Source organism: Alexandromys fortis, unplaced genomic scaffold (assembly GCF_014885135.2).
Source record: "Alexandromys fortis isolate MF-2015 unplaced genomic scaffold, M_Fortis_MF-2015_v1.1 scaffold_158, whole genome shotgun sequence".
NCBI lineage: Eukaryota > Metazoa > Chordata > Mammalia > Rodentia > Cricetidae > Alexandromys > Alexandromys fortis.
This window is the reverse complement of record NW_026068039.1, coordinates 3,320,578-3,337,524: the sequence shown is the minus strand read 5'-3', so window position 1 is coordinate 3,337,524 and position 16,947 is coordinate 3,320,578. Positions and strand designations below refer to the sequence as shown.

Sequence of the window (16,947 nt, the reverse complement as noted above, 5' to 3'; positions counted from 1 at the left end):
CCCCTTCCCCCTCCTCCTCCTCCCAGGCTCTTTGCTTTTGCTGGTCCTAGCTGTGGCCAGCTGAATCAAGCTGTCCTTCTGACTGGGGTGAGCAGTGGGTGGCATGGGGCATTGTCGCTCGGGCTCACCAAGACTCAACCATGCTCTGCCTAGGAGAGGGGGTAAGGCTCCCTATCTCCACCAGGGCCTGCAGCTCAGCATTGTGGGGAAGGGGTGGGGGCTGTCTCTCAACCCAGGAGGGGCCTCACCTCAGCCAGATCTGGTTTCTAGTAGGACTGGTTTGTCCAGGTAGCCCTCGATGGACAGGGGAGATAAGGCCTATGCAGATTGACCAGGCCAGCTAGAGATGCGAGGCAAAGACGGGGCAAGGCATGGGTCTGAAGCAGAGTTGACTCATACCTTATTCCAGCCACCATCCTCAGCTTTGGGGGCTCCCTTTCCAAGTCACTCTTCCTCCCTGCAGGGAGAAGGATTGCACGGAGGTGAGCCTGGGGAGAGCCATGCCTGAGCGGAGGGTTACTGTGAGGAGGGCTCCAGAGCCGAGGACAGAGGCTGTGAAAGGGAAAGGGTGAGGGTGTTGAAGAGTTCACATTCCCACAGGCACCGCCTAGGCTGCCTTGCTGTGTGGATGTTGACAGTCGTGAAGGTGAAGGCCGATAGCCTCTCCCTCATCAATAGGGTATGCTCTGCCCACCTACTCCTGCCAGGCTCAGGAGGTGGGGTCTCTCCTATAAGGGCCCTGGCCCATCACCCTAATAGGTTCTGTGGTCTGCCTGGATAACTACCAAACTGATGGACAACTAGCAGCTGCCAGCTGTGGGGTACAGCAGAGGTCTGCTCACCCCACCATGCCACGCGCTCAGTGCTCACCGGAGTCCTGGCCCTTCCCTAAGCTCCCTGTGTGTTTTCTCTGGCCCTTGACCTTGGATCTGTCCCTGACAAGGGCTGGGGAAAGGGACTGCTTCATCCATCAGGTGACTGTTGTGCCTCCTCTGGACACTACTCTTTCAGGACAAGCAGCAGAACTTAAGGGGGAGACTCACTTGCTGGAAATTTCTTTGGGAAGTAACCCCAGGGAAAGAACTGAGCAAGAGGGGCAGAGCAGGCAGGAGGAGGTGACACAAACCACACACGGACAAGAGGAGGGCAAAACAGGCAGAGGCTCTGCCCCCACGGGCAGCTGCTTCCCTTGGGCGCCTAGGGTACAAACAGCCCTTGAAGGTGGTCTTTGCAGTATGCCTGTGGAGAGGAGGGTGGAAAGCCATCTAGACTGCCCTGAGCTTTAGGGCAGAGCTGGTCACATGGGCCCCATGGCCCACGACTGGAGGCAGTACATGGAGAGTGCTTGGCATGGGACAGAGAAGTCAACGCAGCCCTTGATGTAATAATAGAAAGTGTGGGTACAGTGAGGCCAGGGCACAGGCGAGCTCGACGAGGGGCAGCAGCCCCAGGTGTTTAGTCACAGCTGGCAGAGGAACATCACGTGTGCCATGCAGAACAGACCAGGAAGGAAGCAAAGGGGTGGGCAAATGGAGGGCTCAGAGTGACAAGAGGGTTCACTGTGGTTCTTTGGAAGGACCAGTGACAAAGAACCCATCCAAAGATGGCCCCTGGGAAGATTCTCAGGAATCTGGGCTGTGGCCACCCTAGATGTCTCTCTCCTGGCCTGGAGCAGGTGACACTTGGAACAGGGCTGGGGTGTGTGTGTGACTGGAGTGAAGGGCCTGGCTGGAGCTCTGGGTTTGTGACTTGCACTTGAGAGCTCCTCCACGTGAGTGACCTGGGATATCCTAGGAATTACCCAACCTAGGAGGGCATGACCAGGCCAACACAGCCCCAGATGTCAGAGCAACCAACCCAGCTCATCCCCAGCCAACTCCACCACAGGCTGAGGCTGAGCCCAGGCGTCCAGAGCCCAGCCTTGACCCTGGATTGTTTCTGATGTGACAAAAAGTGGCCTGAGCCACAGACCTCCTTTTAAGCTGTGGCCATCCCCCACTTGCCCACTCTCTCTTGGTCTCCAAGTAGCTCCTGTGGGTGGTCAGCCAATCAGAGGGCAGGGATTCACGGGGCCAAGCCCCAGCAGCCCCACCTTTCCCAGTCAAGATGCCCACTTGTCACTAAGTGTGGAGCCTGAGGGCTCTGTGGGTTCTGGACGTTGTCCTCCTGCCCCACAATGACAGTAGCCCTGTCCCACGTGCTATAGCTGCACCCTTGACGGCATGATGTCACCAACGGAGTGGACAGTATGGCCTTCTTGCCCACAAGGACTCATCTTTCTCAGTGGCACGCGAAGCTCTCTGAGCCGTGCCTTCAGGTGGTCGGGGAGACCACCTTCTGTCTGTAACCCGGGTGATCCCGCTCTCCGAGAGGCAGCGGGCAGATGGCCCTGAGCAGAAGCGGGGGGGGGGGGGATTTGTTGTTCATTCACAATTAGCAGTGGGATAAAACAACTTTGCACAGGCTGCCACACACGAGCCGAGTGAAACAAGCTTGGATTCCGTTAGCTGAGAGTTAACTGGCCTAGCAAGGATTATGGCTCTGGGAAGTGGAGATGCAAAAACTCCTGGGGGGCTTCAAGGTGCCAACCAAGAGTGGGTCTAAGGGTTAGCGGTGGGTCTTCTGTGCTGTGGGTCTCATCCGAGGCAGCAGTCCAGACCTACAGATGAGCCACCATGCATTAAGCCTAGATTTCTCAACAAATACAGGACAGCAGCAATGAGCACCCTACCCACTCCTGTGTCCTTACTCTCAGCATGGCCTTGATCCACTGGAAGAAGACACATTCGTGTATAGCGCATAATGAACAAAGTTGCCACTAGGAAGCAAGGGCATATAAGAAACTAACCCGCCTGGGTCAGGGCCAGGATCCTGGGACAAAGGATATTTTTAGCTGCATCCCAATAAGGCAAGCAAATTAAGGCAAAATAAGAACATTAATGTGGTGTATGGTCACACATGCTCTTAATTCCAGCACTTGGGAGTAGAGGCAGACAGATCCCTAAATTTGAGGCCAGCCTGTGATGTGGGATTCCCCTCTGTATGCTGCAAATACCACTAGTTAATAAAGAAACTGTCTTAGGCCTGTGCAGGGCAGAATATAGGTAGGTGGGGAAAACTAAATTGAGTGCTGGGAGAAAGAAGGTGGAGTTTAGAGAAGCCATGTAGCCCCATCAGAGACAGACGCTGGAACTTTACCCAGTAAAGTTTACACAGCCACTTGGTGATACACAGATTATTAGAAATGGGTTAAATTAAGATGTAAGAGTTAGCCAATAAGAAACTAGAGCTAATGGGCCAAGCAATAATTTAATTAATACAGTTTCTGTGTGGTTATTTCAGGCTGAGCAGCTGGTAACAAGCAAGCAGCCTCCTACAACAAATGGTGCCAATGTGGACAGCTAAATCATTTAAAACCTGAGAGAGTTAGAAAGTAATTCTAGATACAGAAAGAACAGAGTTAAGCATGGTTTCTTGGTAGTATTTTTCTTAGGTGGGCTCTTTTGCTAGAGGTAAGTGAGCCTCATTTAAGAGAGGCTTCCTGACTCAGCATTAGCTGCAAAAACCTTGCAGCTCTTTTAAGAAGCCCTACCACCAAACACTTCAATGGTGTTGATGAAAAGCCAGTAGCATGCTTCTTGGTGGCGGGGACCTTGAAACTCCATAGAATTCTGGCAATAAACATGGCTCTGGCCAGTACCTCTGCCATGAGGCTAGACTCTCAGAAAGCTAAGGAATGGGGTGGATCCAGCCATCAAAGCTATGGCTTTAAATCTAGCCATATGGCTTAGCAATTTAGACTCATGTGGTCAGAAAAAGAGATATATACAGTAAAGATAGATTCAGATGGAGAAAACCTCTAAATGGTTTGCAGTGTGTTTAAAAATATGTGTAGGCTTGGGAAAGAAAAGAAAAAGGATAAATTCCTTAAAACAAAATAGAAGGAAAGAGCATAGGTGGGTGTGGTGGCACATACCTTTAATCCCAACACTTGAGAGGCAGGTGGATCTCTGAGTTCAAGGACAACCTGGTCTACAGAGTGAGTGCCAGAACAGCCAAAGATACACAGAGAAACCTAGTCTCAAAAAAAAAAAAAAGTTAAAAAGAAAAAATAGTCTAAAATAAAGCCACATAAAGATGGAAAATATAAAGGGAGTCTGGATACTGTATATTATTGTGTTGTCTTTGAATTGTTTGATGGCTGAGGAAGGAGCATCAGCTACTTAAAGATATTTTATTATAAATGTTGCTGGATTAATCTAAGATAGGTATTTTGAAAATGCCTTGACTTCAAACTTGAAGTCAAAAACGCATGTTACTTTGGAGAAGAGGTTTTGTTTTTGTTTCCATAGGAAATGAGAGACTGTGGACTCATTCCGAGTTAAAAAAAAAATCAGGTCTGATCAAGGAAGACCCCTTGAGAAATCTCCATTAGGAGCAGATGACCCAGATGTCTAAGTTCTACATTCAGAACAGCTTCAAGACTTCTGGCTGAGATGATCAAGCCTCACAGAATATTCCAGCCAGGACTTGACCATAATTGTAAATTTTTTAGGTCCTCATAAGATTATCAGCACCCCCAATCAGAGGAAGTAGACTGGAAAACTATGCCCACATTCCAAAAAATGGATTATGGATATTTATCTTTGTTTAGAATGTTGGTTACAAGTTGTTATGGACAATGGTCAGGACAAAAAGCTAAACAAAGGAGATTAGATTCAGAGTTCTTGTTTGCTCTATTTTTTTTTTAAAAAAAAAGGGGGGGAGGGAGTGCTGTGGGACAATGGTCTTTTATCCTGTCACTTTATTATTTTTAATAAAATGCTGGCTTACCAGTAGCCAGGCAGGAAATATAAGTCGGGGTGATCAGGCAAGAAGTAGAGGTGGGGGTGATGAGAACAGGAGAATTCTGGGAAGAGGAAAGAGTCAGTCTGCAATTGTCACCCAGACGCAGAGGAAGCAGATGAGAATCCCCCTCTGACAAAGGTACCAAGCCACATAGCTAACACAGACAAGAATAATGGGCTAATGTAAAATGTAAGAATTAGTTAATAAAAAGCCTGAGCTAATAATAGGCCAACGAGTTTAGGATTAATGTAGACCTCTGTGTGTTTCTGGGACTGAATGGCTACGGGACTGGGCAGGACAGATACCACTGTCAACAAGCTTGGTCTACATAGTGAATTCCAGGACAGCTAGGGAGATGTATAGATACCCTGTCTCAAAAACAAAAACAAAATATTATTGGTAGGAAGAACAATATTGCAAGGGCCCTGTGACAAGCAGGTGAAGCCATGAGAGACTCCATTAGGTTTTCTACACAAGGCCCAGGTGAGAGACAGGAACCAAGCGCCAGGGGTTTTGTCTTCCACTCCCATAAATGCAGGGTAAGGAGTTTGAATTTTTCTTTTCTGGGCTCTGTGGAAAGCAATTGGAAAGTTTTAAGTAGGGCAAGAACCTAGTCTAACTCACATTTGGCCATGGAGGCCAGAAACAAAGCAAAAACAGAAAGATGCACTAGGAGGTATTTGTGTAACACAGATGAGAGGCAATGGCTGCCTGAACCCCAAAGCCAGGCTCAGGCAGAGCACTTCCTAAACTTCATAGACTAAGTCCCAGCCCAGTTTCTCTAGCTAACCCTGAGTTCTTGGATACCTAGCTGCAAGAGAGTCTGGCAAATGTGACCTTGTTTGGGAGACCTTGTGCTGTGAAAGAACCTAGAACTCTGCTTCTGAGGAAGAGAGGCACAGCATGAAGCAGCTCTACCACAGTGACTAAGTTGGTCCCCTCAATGATGTGCAGTGCACACACATGGTGCACATACATGTAGATAAAACATACACATAAAATAAATACTTCTAAAATTATTCTATTATAGGTATGAATGTGTGTGTACGTGTGTGTGTGCGTGCACACATATGCACACATGTCACACATGCCTGGAGATCAGAAGACAAGTTGCAGAAATTGGGTGTCTCCTCCCACTTGTATAGGTCCTGGAGATCAAACTCATGGTGTTGGGCTTGGTGGCAGAAGGCCTTGCCCACTGGACCATGTCAGCAGTCACTGCTGTCTTCTTGTGGCCATAGTTACACACACTATGGTTGTCTGGTTCTGAAATCCCCTGGAAAGTCAGTGGCTTACAGCAGTGATAGAGCGTATGTGGCTGACTCGGTTTCTTGGGTCAGGAATCCAGGAACATCGTGGCTGGTTGCTGACACAGGGTGTCCCATGAGGTTTCCATTAGCTTCCTGTTGCTGTAACATAATGCCTGAGACAATGAAGCTTAAAAAGAAGGATGGTTTATTACCTCAGAGTTTCAGAGGTTTTGCACTATGGTTCCTGGGCCCTGGGCTCTGAGCCTGTAGAAGGCAGAACATAAAAATGCAAGCTAAAGGCAGAGAAGGCTGCTCCACTCATGACAGGAACCAGAGAACGAGAAGACCAGGAAACCAGCGTTCCTACTTGAGACACCCACAGTGAACGGAAAGCACCTCCTCTTCATAAAAGTCCCTCTCCCTCCCAGTAGCACTGGGCCCTTCTGGAACATTCCAGAACCAACTAGAGCAAGGTTGCTTCCAAGATGCCAACTGCCATTTTTTGAGCTGGGCTTGGGGCTGGGCCTGTCTGAGATGGCGTGCTCACCCCTGGCCCATGGAAGCAGGCTGCTGAAGGTGGCCCCACCTCTTGGACCTCCCCTGGTCTCCCGACAGAGTCTGAACGCCACCATACCTTCTGACCCAGTCTCCAAAGTTAAGCTCTGCTATTTCCAAAAGACCCTGGAGATGAAAGGCCTCAGACTCAGACCCTCTGAGTGGAGCTCACACAGGGACATCATGAATATAGCGATCACTGGAGGGAACCTCCCTCTCTTTCCTGTTGACCCTAGACCAATGGAGGCCAGCAGGAGAAGCCGTGCCTTGGGCAGATCAACCTAAGTGGCTTCATCAACACTCACCAGCCTGCGTCTCCATGTCACCCAGGGCCCTGTTACGCTTCTCACTTGCCTGGCCTTCTGTCTTCCGCAGACACTTGGAAACTCCCCCCGAGCCCCAGGCTTGTCCTCAACAAATGAACCCATCTCCAACTTTCCAGGAAAAAAAAAGTAGACGCTACAGAACTCATCTTCCTGTACCAAGCACCGTGTGTGTGTGTGTGTGTGTGTGTGTGTGTGTGTCTGTGTGTCTGTGTCTGTGTCTGTGTCTGTGTGTCTGTGTCTGTGTGTCTGTTATCCATGTGTGTTTGTTCCTCCCTGCAGCTTCAGTACAAGAAGGAAATGTGATCCAAGTCTCCAGTGCTTGGCCCTCCCATCTTCCCCAGGATTTATCACCATCCCTTCTCCCCTGCCTATGCCCCTCCCTCATGCACGCTCCTTTCACCTGAAGCTCTCCAGCCTGCTGCTCTCTGGCTGCCCTCCCTCTCCTCGTGGTGGAGAGTTCAAATCTTCCTCTACTGCAGTGTGTCTGTAAATCTCACATCACTCTAGGAGCAGGCCAGAGGTCACACTCCCTCAAGAGGAACTAGGAGTGGATCCCGTGTTGTGCCAGGAGCCTGCACTCCTGGGTGGGAGATGCCCACTTGTGTCAGAGAAAGGCAGTGTGGATATCAGATGCCAGCTGTCCCGATGTCTCCAAAGGGGCCTAGGGCTCTCCACCAGACAATGCTGGACTCAGCAGGGACAGCCCCATTGTGCAACCAGTAGTAAATAAAAGCCAAGACTGGCCAGCAAGCTTGCATTGCCTATGGGTTGTTTCACAAAGCAGTTGACAGCAGCCGAGGATGCCCTTTCTAGCAGAATTCCAGATCCTGACATAAGAAGGACAGATGTCACTACTGTGTGAGCCCCTGACTATAAAACTGGGCACAGTTAGCAATGACTGCCAAGGTCATGATGGGTGGGCCACACTGCGAGCCCTTGAAGCCAGTACTCAGCCTTAAATTTATCAAAAGAGGTGATATCAGGTGACCCTGCAAAGACGCTGCAGTAGACACACACCACCCTCTGGAGAGCTTTTTGCTCTCAGGTCCCAGCACACCTCTGATGGGGCTGATGCCTACCTGCTGGAGGTACTGACGTGGCAGAACAGATAGATGGTTCCCACAGCGTGCAAGACGGTCCGAGGCACAGATGTTGATGGCTGCTGGGTGACAGCTGAGCCCTGTGGGTGGGCACTGGGCAGCCCGCACCCAAACATCTAACACCAATGACTCCAGCAACCCTCCAGAGGAGATCTGCCCATCGTGAGATGAGCGGCCAGACTGGGGCGGGAGCAGCCACCTGGGGCAAGCCACAGGCTCAGAGGTTCTGCGGTGGGTGACCATAAACCAGCTTTTCCCAGCCAGCAACCACACTGGCTGATAAGCCTAATTAATAATTAACTTTTTAATTAAATATCAATTTAAAGCAACACTCGTGCTGTCTCTTGTAGTGAATGCCTTGGCCTTCCTTTCCTAGAGAATCTGTTGAGGTCAGGGCATGTCGGCAGCCTGTGGTGGAGGGTTAAGGAGAGAGCTGGTGGTGGTTGTGGCAAGCTGGTGCCCATGGCTTTCCTCGCCCGTGGCCACAGGGATCCTGGAGCCGCAGCACCTCTCCAACCACACAGGACAGAGTCCTCCCCTTTACCTCCAATCCTCTTCTGCTTACTACAGTCAGGATGAAACTGTCCCTGCCCTCGGTGAGTAGGCTGGGCCCAGGCAGATGGACAGAGACCCAGGGTGGATGGTCCCAAAGGAGAAGAAATAGGTAACCAAATGCCATGGGGAAGGGGGCTCTGGCTGACCTGGCTGGGGAGCTTCAGGTGATAGCTCCTGGGAGGAATCCAAGAGGCAGAGGACCTCATGCACTCCCAATGTTTAGGGAACACGGCCGCATCCTAGCCACCAACTCAGACCCTACAAGCTACTCCAGGGGTTTCCTGACCGGCTGCTTGGGTGACCGCAGGCGTAACCACGGCGCCTGGGGGCTTGAGAGGCTGCCGGTGCCAGGTTCCTGCTTTGGGGTGTAACAGCACAGTGTGGTCGTCGGGCAGGTGGCCCCGGCCAGCGCTGCCCAGAGCCCATACTACAGAGCTCGTGGAGCGGAACCTGTCCTAGAAACTAGCCAAGGGGAACCAGGGCCTGAAACAAGGAGGCAGCTCAGTCAGGGGAGCTGCTTAGAGAGGGGCCTTAGGCTACTCTGAACGTGAGCGGTCTCAGGTCAAGATGCAGATACTGAGGTGGATCTGTGGCAGATGGGAGGGACCCCAGGGGCAGCCACATCCCCACCTGACTGTCCAGGCCTACAGAAGACACTTTCCTGGGATGGGCGGTCTTCACTATCATACAGTAACCCATGGGGGAGTTCACTGCTATGACCAAGGCCCTGAGACAAGGAACAAGGCCTTTGAGAGTGACCATTGGAGTGTTCCCAGAGCCAGGGGAGAGAGTACAAACAGAAGTATAGGAACAGGGACTACAGGGGAGGGGACAAGCCTGTGGTCTTCAGTAGGAAGACAAAGACCCCATCAAGGTAGGTATGGGCTTCTGGCTTCATCCAGATCATTGTCATCCCCCTGCCTGAGTGATTCTACCAAACCCACACAACATGGGACCTCCCTCCAGCCCTGCTCCCAGCCAACCACCCTCTGGCCTCTCCCGTGCCCCACACCCCAGACAGGACCCACACTTCTACCCTTAGATTCACTCAGGGGATCTGCACTTGCCCAGGTCCTGCCCCAGGCCAGATACTCAGTGTCCTCTCTGTGTCCCCTGGGCTTAGAACCATTGGAGAAGTTGGTGGTGAACCAGTCACTCCACCAGCCCTTCTGTGTGGTCCTGTGAGGAGAGGAGGTGAATAATATTATCCACAAAGATATCCCTGCCCTGGTCCTCCACAGGATGGACCAAGTCTCAAGAGGAGGCTGAATTAAGGACTCAGGTTGGGAGATGGCTTTGGGTGACCCAAGTGTCATCCCCAGGGCCTTGTGAGAGGAAGACAGACAGGGACAAGAGTCACAAAGACCCAAGGATGCTGGCTGCCAACTTCGAAACAGAAGGAGGCTAGGACAGACCTCGAGACCCCGGGAGAGCCAGGCTGACAGCACCACTGTGGACAGAGACAGGATAAACTTGCGTTGCTATAAGCACTAAGTTTGTCATTTTTGTCCAGAAGCAATGGAAGGCAAACAGTCCAGCCTGGTCCCACAGTCTCTGAAGCTGGGGATCCAGCCCCCTCCAGACCAGAGCTATCTCATGGTTTGTCCTTATCATCCCAGCCCCTTGGGAGGCTGACTGAGGTAAGGGGATCACTTGAGCCAGGAGCTCAGGACAGCACAGGCAACATAGCAAGCTGTTATCTCAAAAGATTTTTTTTAACCAAAAAACAAAATGTAAGAGAAAAGCAAGCTACAGATGTGCATGAGTCTTGCATCCATCAGCCAGCTGTGCTCAGCGCAGCTCTGGTGCAGTGTGTGGGGGTGCACACTGCGGTTGTTGTAGTTTAGGGGTGCATACTGTGGCTGTTCTAGTTTACACTCTTCTGTACGCTTTGATGTTGCCAGGGGTATGAGCTGGGACATTCCAGTCTCACCATGGCTTTAGCTTCAGGAACCACCAAATATGGGAGGGGCTGTGACACCACCCCACCATTAATGGAGACCGGTTCCAACTCTGCCCAGCCTGGGGAGGGGTCAGTATTCCTTGGACACTGAAACTCATGATCCCCTATGGCCCATGATTGGAAAGGAGAGAGGGTGAGGCCAACCCTCCTGGTAACTAAACAATGGGCATGTTTCCACCCAGCCGCCAGATCCAAGTCCAGACAGGATGTGGGATGGTGGGTGCCAGGAGTCGGGAGGGGACAGATTGGTGTCTAGTGCAGACAGTATTGGTTTCAGAGGATGGAGCAGCTCTGGAGGCGGGTGATGGGACCAGCAACAGGATCCTTGCTAGGTTTCAAGCCACTAACCTGCACCTTGTGGTTGAAGTGGTGAATTTTACGCTGCATGGACTTTTCCACAATTAAGATAACAGAGAGGGGAGAAAGAGGTGGCCCTACTTGAGCTGGAGGCTGCCACGGAGAGCAGAAAGGATGCCCTGGAATTGCTGAGACGGAACTGCCCCAGTCCAGCTCACATGAGGAAAAGGCATACATTATAGTGGAATGTTCTAGATCTTCAGTTGAGGGCAGAGCAGAGGCAAGACTTCGGTCCTCCTTCTAGCACCTCCCCTTGCACTGCCCTAAGAGGTGAAGGCCATGGCATGAGTTCTGGGAACTGCCTGACAGTCCCACCCTGCAGGGTGGGTGTGAGAGATGCTTGAGGTTGAATGGTGGCGGGCAGACACAGCGAGCGGCGAGCGTACCACAGGGTACTCCTCACCGCCCCACCGCAGGGCACTCCACACTGTCCCGCCACGGGGCACTCTGCACTGTCCATGCCCCCACCACGGGACACTCCCCACAGCCCCACCGCTGGGCACTCCACACTGTCCCTGCCCCAACACAGGGCACTCTGCACTGTCCCTGCCCCACCACGGGGCACACCGTCCCACCACGGGGCACACCGTCCCGCCACAGGGCACTCCACACCGCCCCACCCCCACCGCTGGCAAGGTACAGTCTCTGTCACTGTGGCAATGGTTGATGGTGCAGTAGAAACTTCTGGAGGGAAGCATCTGGTCTCCTGGCTGAGCTGAGCTGCCAGGGGTGTGTCAACCTGTATAGCACACAGGCTGACTGGGGGGCGGGGGTGTCCAACACTGCCTATCACCCCGCCCCAGGGACAGAGGGACAGAGGGACAGGACTAGTAGGAGCACCTTTGGGTCCTTGGCATGCTGGCTTCCTAGTCAGGCTATGGGGCCTGGATGTGGGTGAAGGAGCATGTTGGTCCACAGTCACCTGTGTGGCAACCATAGCCCTTACTTGAATCCTGTTCAGCCCTCTCTTCTGCAGGGTCCCTCCTGTCCCTATGCCTCCCTCCATCTCCCTCTCCTCTCTGACTTTCTCTGATCTCAGTCATTCTGCAGTCCCACCACCCACACCCCCTCAGCCCACTCCCTTATCTGGGTCCCGCACAATCCAGGGAGCCCATCCCCATGACAACAGGGCAGATGGCCCTGTGATAGTGGCTCTCCCTCCCACCATGGCTCAATCCGTCTTTGAAATTAAATCAGCTGTGATAACATCAAGGGCCAGAGGGAGGGGAGGCCGCCTGTGCCCCACCCACCCCGCCTGCTCAGAGGAGGGGACCAGGGGGCAGACCAGCTCGCAGTGTGGTCAGGTGACATTGGCCTGGTCTCTTGCCTTAGGAACCTCAGTCTCTCCATCTATAAAACAGGCTGATCATATTTATGGCTTAGGCCAGTGGAAAGCTTGGGAACAATGGGCAGGCCCGATGCCCTTCAGCCCACATGAACCCTTAGCCCCTCTGAAAGCCTCCCTAGTCAGGCCTTGGGCACAGAGAGAGCTCTCCAGAGCAGAGGCCGTAGATCACAGGCCTTACTGTCGAGGCCACGCTATCCTGCAGGTAACATGCTCTATGGTACCACAGCGGTATTTGCGTTCTCCCCAGCACGGTCAGGCCCTTTTGGACAATTAGGGCCCCTGCAGGATGCAGCAGTTTGGGAGTGGAGAGCAGAGAGAGCCTGAAAGGGCCTTTGAGACTGGAAAAGCTAGATGGGTGAATTGGAGTCAAGAGTCCAAAGAGGGTACACTGTATAGAAGCTGGGAAGGGGAGCGGGCAGAGGGTTGAGGCAGGGCTACAAGGGACCTGGGGAGGAAGGAGGCTGGGCCACAGGGTGCAGCCTGTGCAAGTGCCCTGAGGCAGGAGTGTGCTGGTGCAGGCAGTGATGATGCTGGCAAGGCTGGAGCAGAGCAAAGGGAAGCTGGATTCTATGGGGCAGGTGACTTGTGGCCTCCCAGGGACCGTGAGGAATGATGGCTAATGCCAGGGAGCGTCTCAAAATGCTCCTGATTTTTGCTTTTAGGACTTTACAAACTCCACTGGCTATGGGGTGAGAATAAACAAATAGAGACAGGGGAAAGAATGGGACGTCCAGGTAGATAGGAAGGATGGGAAGTAGCTGGGGACAACAGGGTAAAGTTATACACCGTCCCCAGATCCTGATGTACCACAGGGTGAGGCCGGCAGGATCTGTGGTTGGCAGGTCTCCACGTAAGCCCCTGAAAGGTAAGACACAAGTGGGGGCATGGGCAGCCAATCCCCACTGTAGACTCAGCAGGGCTCCAGGATAGATTTATCTTGGGCAGGATGCCCCTGCCCAGGGAGGCTTGTTGATGACTCCCGGGAGACGACAGAGAGTGGGGTTTTCGGGAGGAATTTAGTGAGCCGGAGAGAGACCAACAGGCCTTACTTCCCACTTTGCTACACCTCGAGATGGTATTCCCATGGAAGAAACAGAATGGACACTGGCCATGGCTCTCAGGAAGTGTGACCCAGCAGAGAGGACAACGGGATGCTGAGCAATATCATGGGGAGAATGAAGGGGCCTGAACCAGTTTAAGATTCTGGTCTCTTCCCCGGAGCTTCCCTCTCCAGGGGAGCAGATCTCACAAGCCTTCAGGGCCTCAGAGCTTTCATTTTCAAAATGGGCAAAAATGTTGCTTCTGGGACCCTGAGCTGAGGACCTGAGGCAGCCCCGAGGGAGGTTTGGGAATGCCACATCTTATCTGTGCTGGAGGGAGAGGGGACACAAGAGGAGACTCAGGAAGGGGGCAGCCGGTGGTCCCTGGCACCAGGATTCTTGGGATACTGGAATCCCCGAGTCTGGCAAGCTCCCAGACTTCCTCTGGGCACCTAACTGGAGTGTGTGACTGTTTGGGGCTGCTCGGCTCTAATTGGATTTGCCCAGCAGCTGTCTGACCTAAGCAGGCCCACTTGAGGCGGTCCTAGCTGGTCAGTGGTCAGGGACATTAGCAGGTCAACAGGGGCAGAGGTCGGGTGGTGAGTGCCATGGGGACTTTGATAAAGTCCGTCCCCAAACAGGGCTGGGAGCTCAGGCTCTGCCTTCTGTGTACCCCAGCTCCTTTGCCCCGACCAGTAACGTGGTTAGCTGCCTCCAGCTGCTGGCTGGCTGAAGACCCCTGAGGCATATTCCAGGGAACTAGGGCCCAGGCCAGGCCTCAGTGCCAACAGCTTCTGGCCATCACACTTGCAGCGCTTGGCTGGCCCTGGCAAGGGTGATACCTAACTTCCTAGAACAGGAAGAAGATTCCTGGGCCCATCTCTCAGCGGCCTGCACTCCTCCCCAAGTGGTCCTCTTCCTAGTGTTGTGTGGGGAAATGGGGACAAGTTCTTCCCTGGCTCCCTCAGTCAGCCACTGTCACTAGCCAGTGTGGACCCTGGAGTTGTCACGGCCCCCAGCCACACCTGCTGCTGTGCTCGCTGCAGGAATAGCCATCATGGGCATTGTTTCAAGGTTGGTCCCTTCGTTCCAGGACCCAGGATGGAACGCTGGCTCAGCTGCCTGCCAGTCATATAACCTTCCCTTTCTCTCAGTTCCCTCTTCCACAATACGAAGCTGAGAACCATGTGAAAATTGGGGGTGTTCCACAAAGCAACTTAGATTCACTTTGCTTGTCTCTTCTTGTTCGTCCAACAGGGTCACTTGGTCCTGCCCCAGGCCCTTTTCACGTGCTGGCCCCACCACCCAGAATGCTCTCCCTGAGCTGTCAGCACCTCAGAAGGTCCTCCCAGGAGACCTGACCCAAACTCCCCCTGCCCCTCTCAGCTTGTGACGTTGCTGCTCCCAGCCGACCCAGTGGTTCCTGGCACCAAGCAGGAGCATATTCGTGGTGGGAACAGGGAGCTCACCTGCTGCCCATTCAAGGGCCCTGGATGCATCATGCAGAGAGAAGCATGATGGGAGGTCACAGGGAGAGGATGGGGGTGCTGAGGCAGGGGGGGATGTTGAGGTTAGATCACAGGGCTCCATGGTGGGGACAAGGCAGAGGACTTTATGATCAGAAGAGGTGGGAAGGTTGAAAGCGGTGCAGGAAAGAAAGGAAGGCTGCTACTCCATTAGTGGGTGAGGAAACACAGGAGTTGGGCAGGAGAGCCTATGAGGATGGCGGTCATCCTGGAGAAGGAACATGGAAAGGGCAGAGAAGGTAGGACCTGAGGGTGACAGGATGGGCAGATGACAGAGATTAACCACCACCTAAAGACCTGGTCCTAGGCTTGCTGTGGGAATCAGCTGGTGCTGGGCATGGAGGCCACAGCTTCTGACTATGTCTGTGGAGTTGGGGCAGCCACACCGTGGGCCTACAGTGACACACCCCCACTGCTGAGGATGGGAGACGTATCTACATGAGCTCACTTGGAATATTTATTAACCACTAGCTTGCGACTACCGTGGTCCCTTGTGATGGTGACTGGCCCAGGGCCAGGCTGGGTGGCTCTCACTTGCTGTCCACCCGCATGAGCTTCTCCTTGCCATTGACGGTTACTGACCGGAGCTTTCCATCCTCTTCCACCTCCACACGTTCCTGGCCATTCTCAACAATGCGCTTGGTGGTCACCTTGCGGCCATTCACGATCTCCGTGGATGACATCACTGACTTGAACCCTGAGTTGCCTGAACTGGAGCCACCGATGGAAGTGGACGAGAAGGTGGTGCGGCTGCCCCCACCACGGCCCAGGGTATCAAAGGACGAGAAGGCCTCCATGAACGCCGGGAACTCACCAAAGCCCGAAGAGAAGGCCCCACGAAAACCATGGGGCCGGCCACGGTCACTGAATGGGGTGTCCCAGAAATCAAAGGAGAAAGGGTCCATTCCCCCAAAGAACTCGCGGAAGATATCCTCCGGATTGCGGAAGGGATAGCCAGCGCCAAAGGGACTGCCATGAGGGACATTGCCACCACCACCAGCCCTCCAGCTGTCACAGCCTGCCCGGTCATACACAGAGCGCTTCTTAGAGTCCGACAAGACCTCATAGGCCTCAGACACCTGCTTGAACTTCTTCTCAGCCTCCTCCTTGTTGTCGGGGTTCTTGTCGGGGTGCCAACGTAGAGCCAGCTTCCGATATGCCTTCTTGATGTCCTCAGGGGAGGCACTGGACTTTACCCCTAACACCTCATAGTAGTTGGCCATGGCAAGGGTGGAGGGGACCGGATCAGACTGATGAGGGCTGAGGAGGGCTGGGGCAAGTGGTTGGGGTCCTCCCTTGGGTGGGGGACTTGCTGGAATCTGCTTGCTCTGGGTGGCGAGAGTTTAACTTTCCATCCTCCCACTTCTCAGGGACAGGTGGAGCCTCCACTGAGAGGTATGGGGGTGGGGGGTAGGGACAGTGCCACTCTGGGCTAGGCCCAGGTGGCCCCTTCCAAGCTGGGGCCAGGACCCTTTGTGACATAAGCACTGAGTAGCAAGTTCCCCCACCCCCTCAGCCAAGTTCTACACATCATAGGGCCGTGGGGGAGGCTGATCTCTGTGGAAGACCTAGACTGTGAGTTTGGCTATGTAGAGGGGGTTTAATGGGATTCCTGGGAGCCAACGAGGAAAGGCAGGGTCAGCTGTGGGACTGGGTCTGTGACACCAGAGTTAGGTAGCAGTGGTCAATGAGAGGAGCAAGGATTTCCTGGGGTCTGGCCTCTGAACCGACTCTGCTTTGCTGTGAAGGGCTGAAGAGGCCCCAAGCCCCTTGGGTTAGATAGCGGTGGTCATCTATCATATTTGTGGCCTGTTATTTCTAGATTCTCACAGACATCAGGAAGGCAGGCACGTTCGTAAGCAGCTGGGACAGATCCAGCCCATAGTGCGCGATCAGCAAAGATTTGTTTAATGTATGAGGCTCAGAGATATCGCAACCGCTCAGGGTCACACAGCAAACCTGTGAGGGAGAAGGAAACTGGAACTAGGGCCATCTGGGCCGTGGTGGCCAGCAAGGAGAAGGTCCATTCTGTTTAACTCGGGTATAAAAGGTGATTAATAGCTGGGCAGAAATGGTGCA

General features: G+C 53.2%; 1 protein-coding gene across 1 annotated transcript; it reads right to left on the bottom strand.

Annotated features, from left to right (window-relative positions):
- Positions 1–15,398: 15,398 nt before the first annotated feature.
- On the bottom strand, positions 15,399–16,091 carry Dnajb8 (DnaJ heat shock protein family (Hsp40) member B8). The gene has a single exon (XM_050165436.1). The coding sequence runs from the start codon at positions 16,089–16,091 to the stop codon at positions 15,399–15,401; it is 693 nt and encodes a 230-aa protein (XP_050021393.1).
- Between the last annotated feature and the right edge of the window lie 856 nt (positions 16,092–16,947).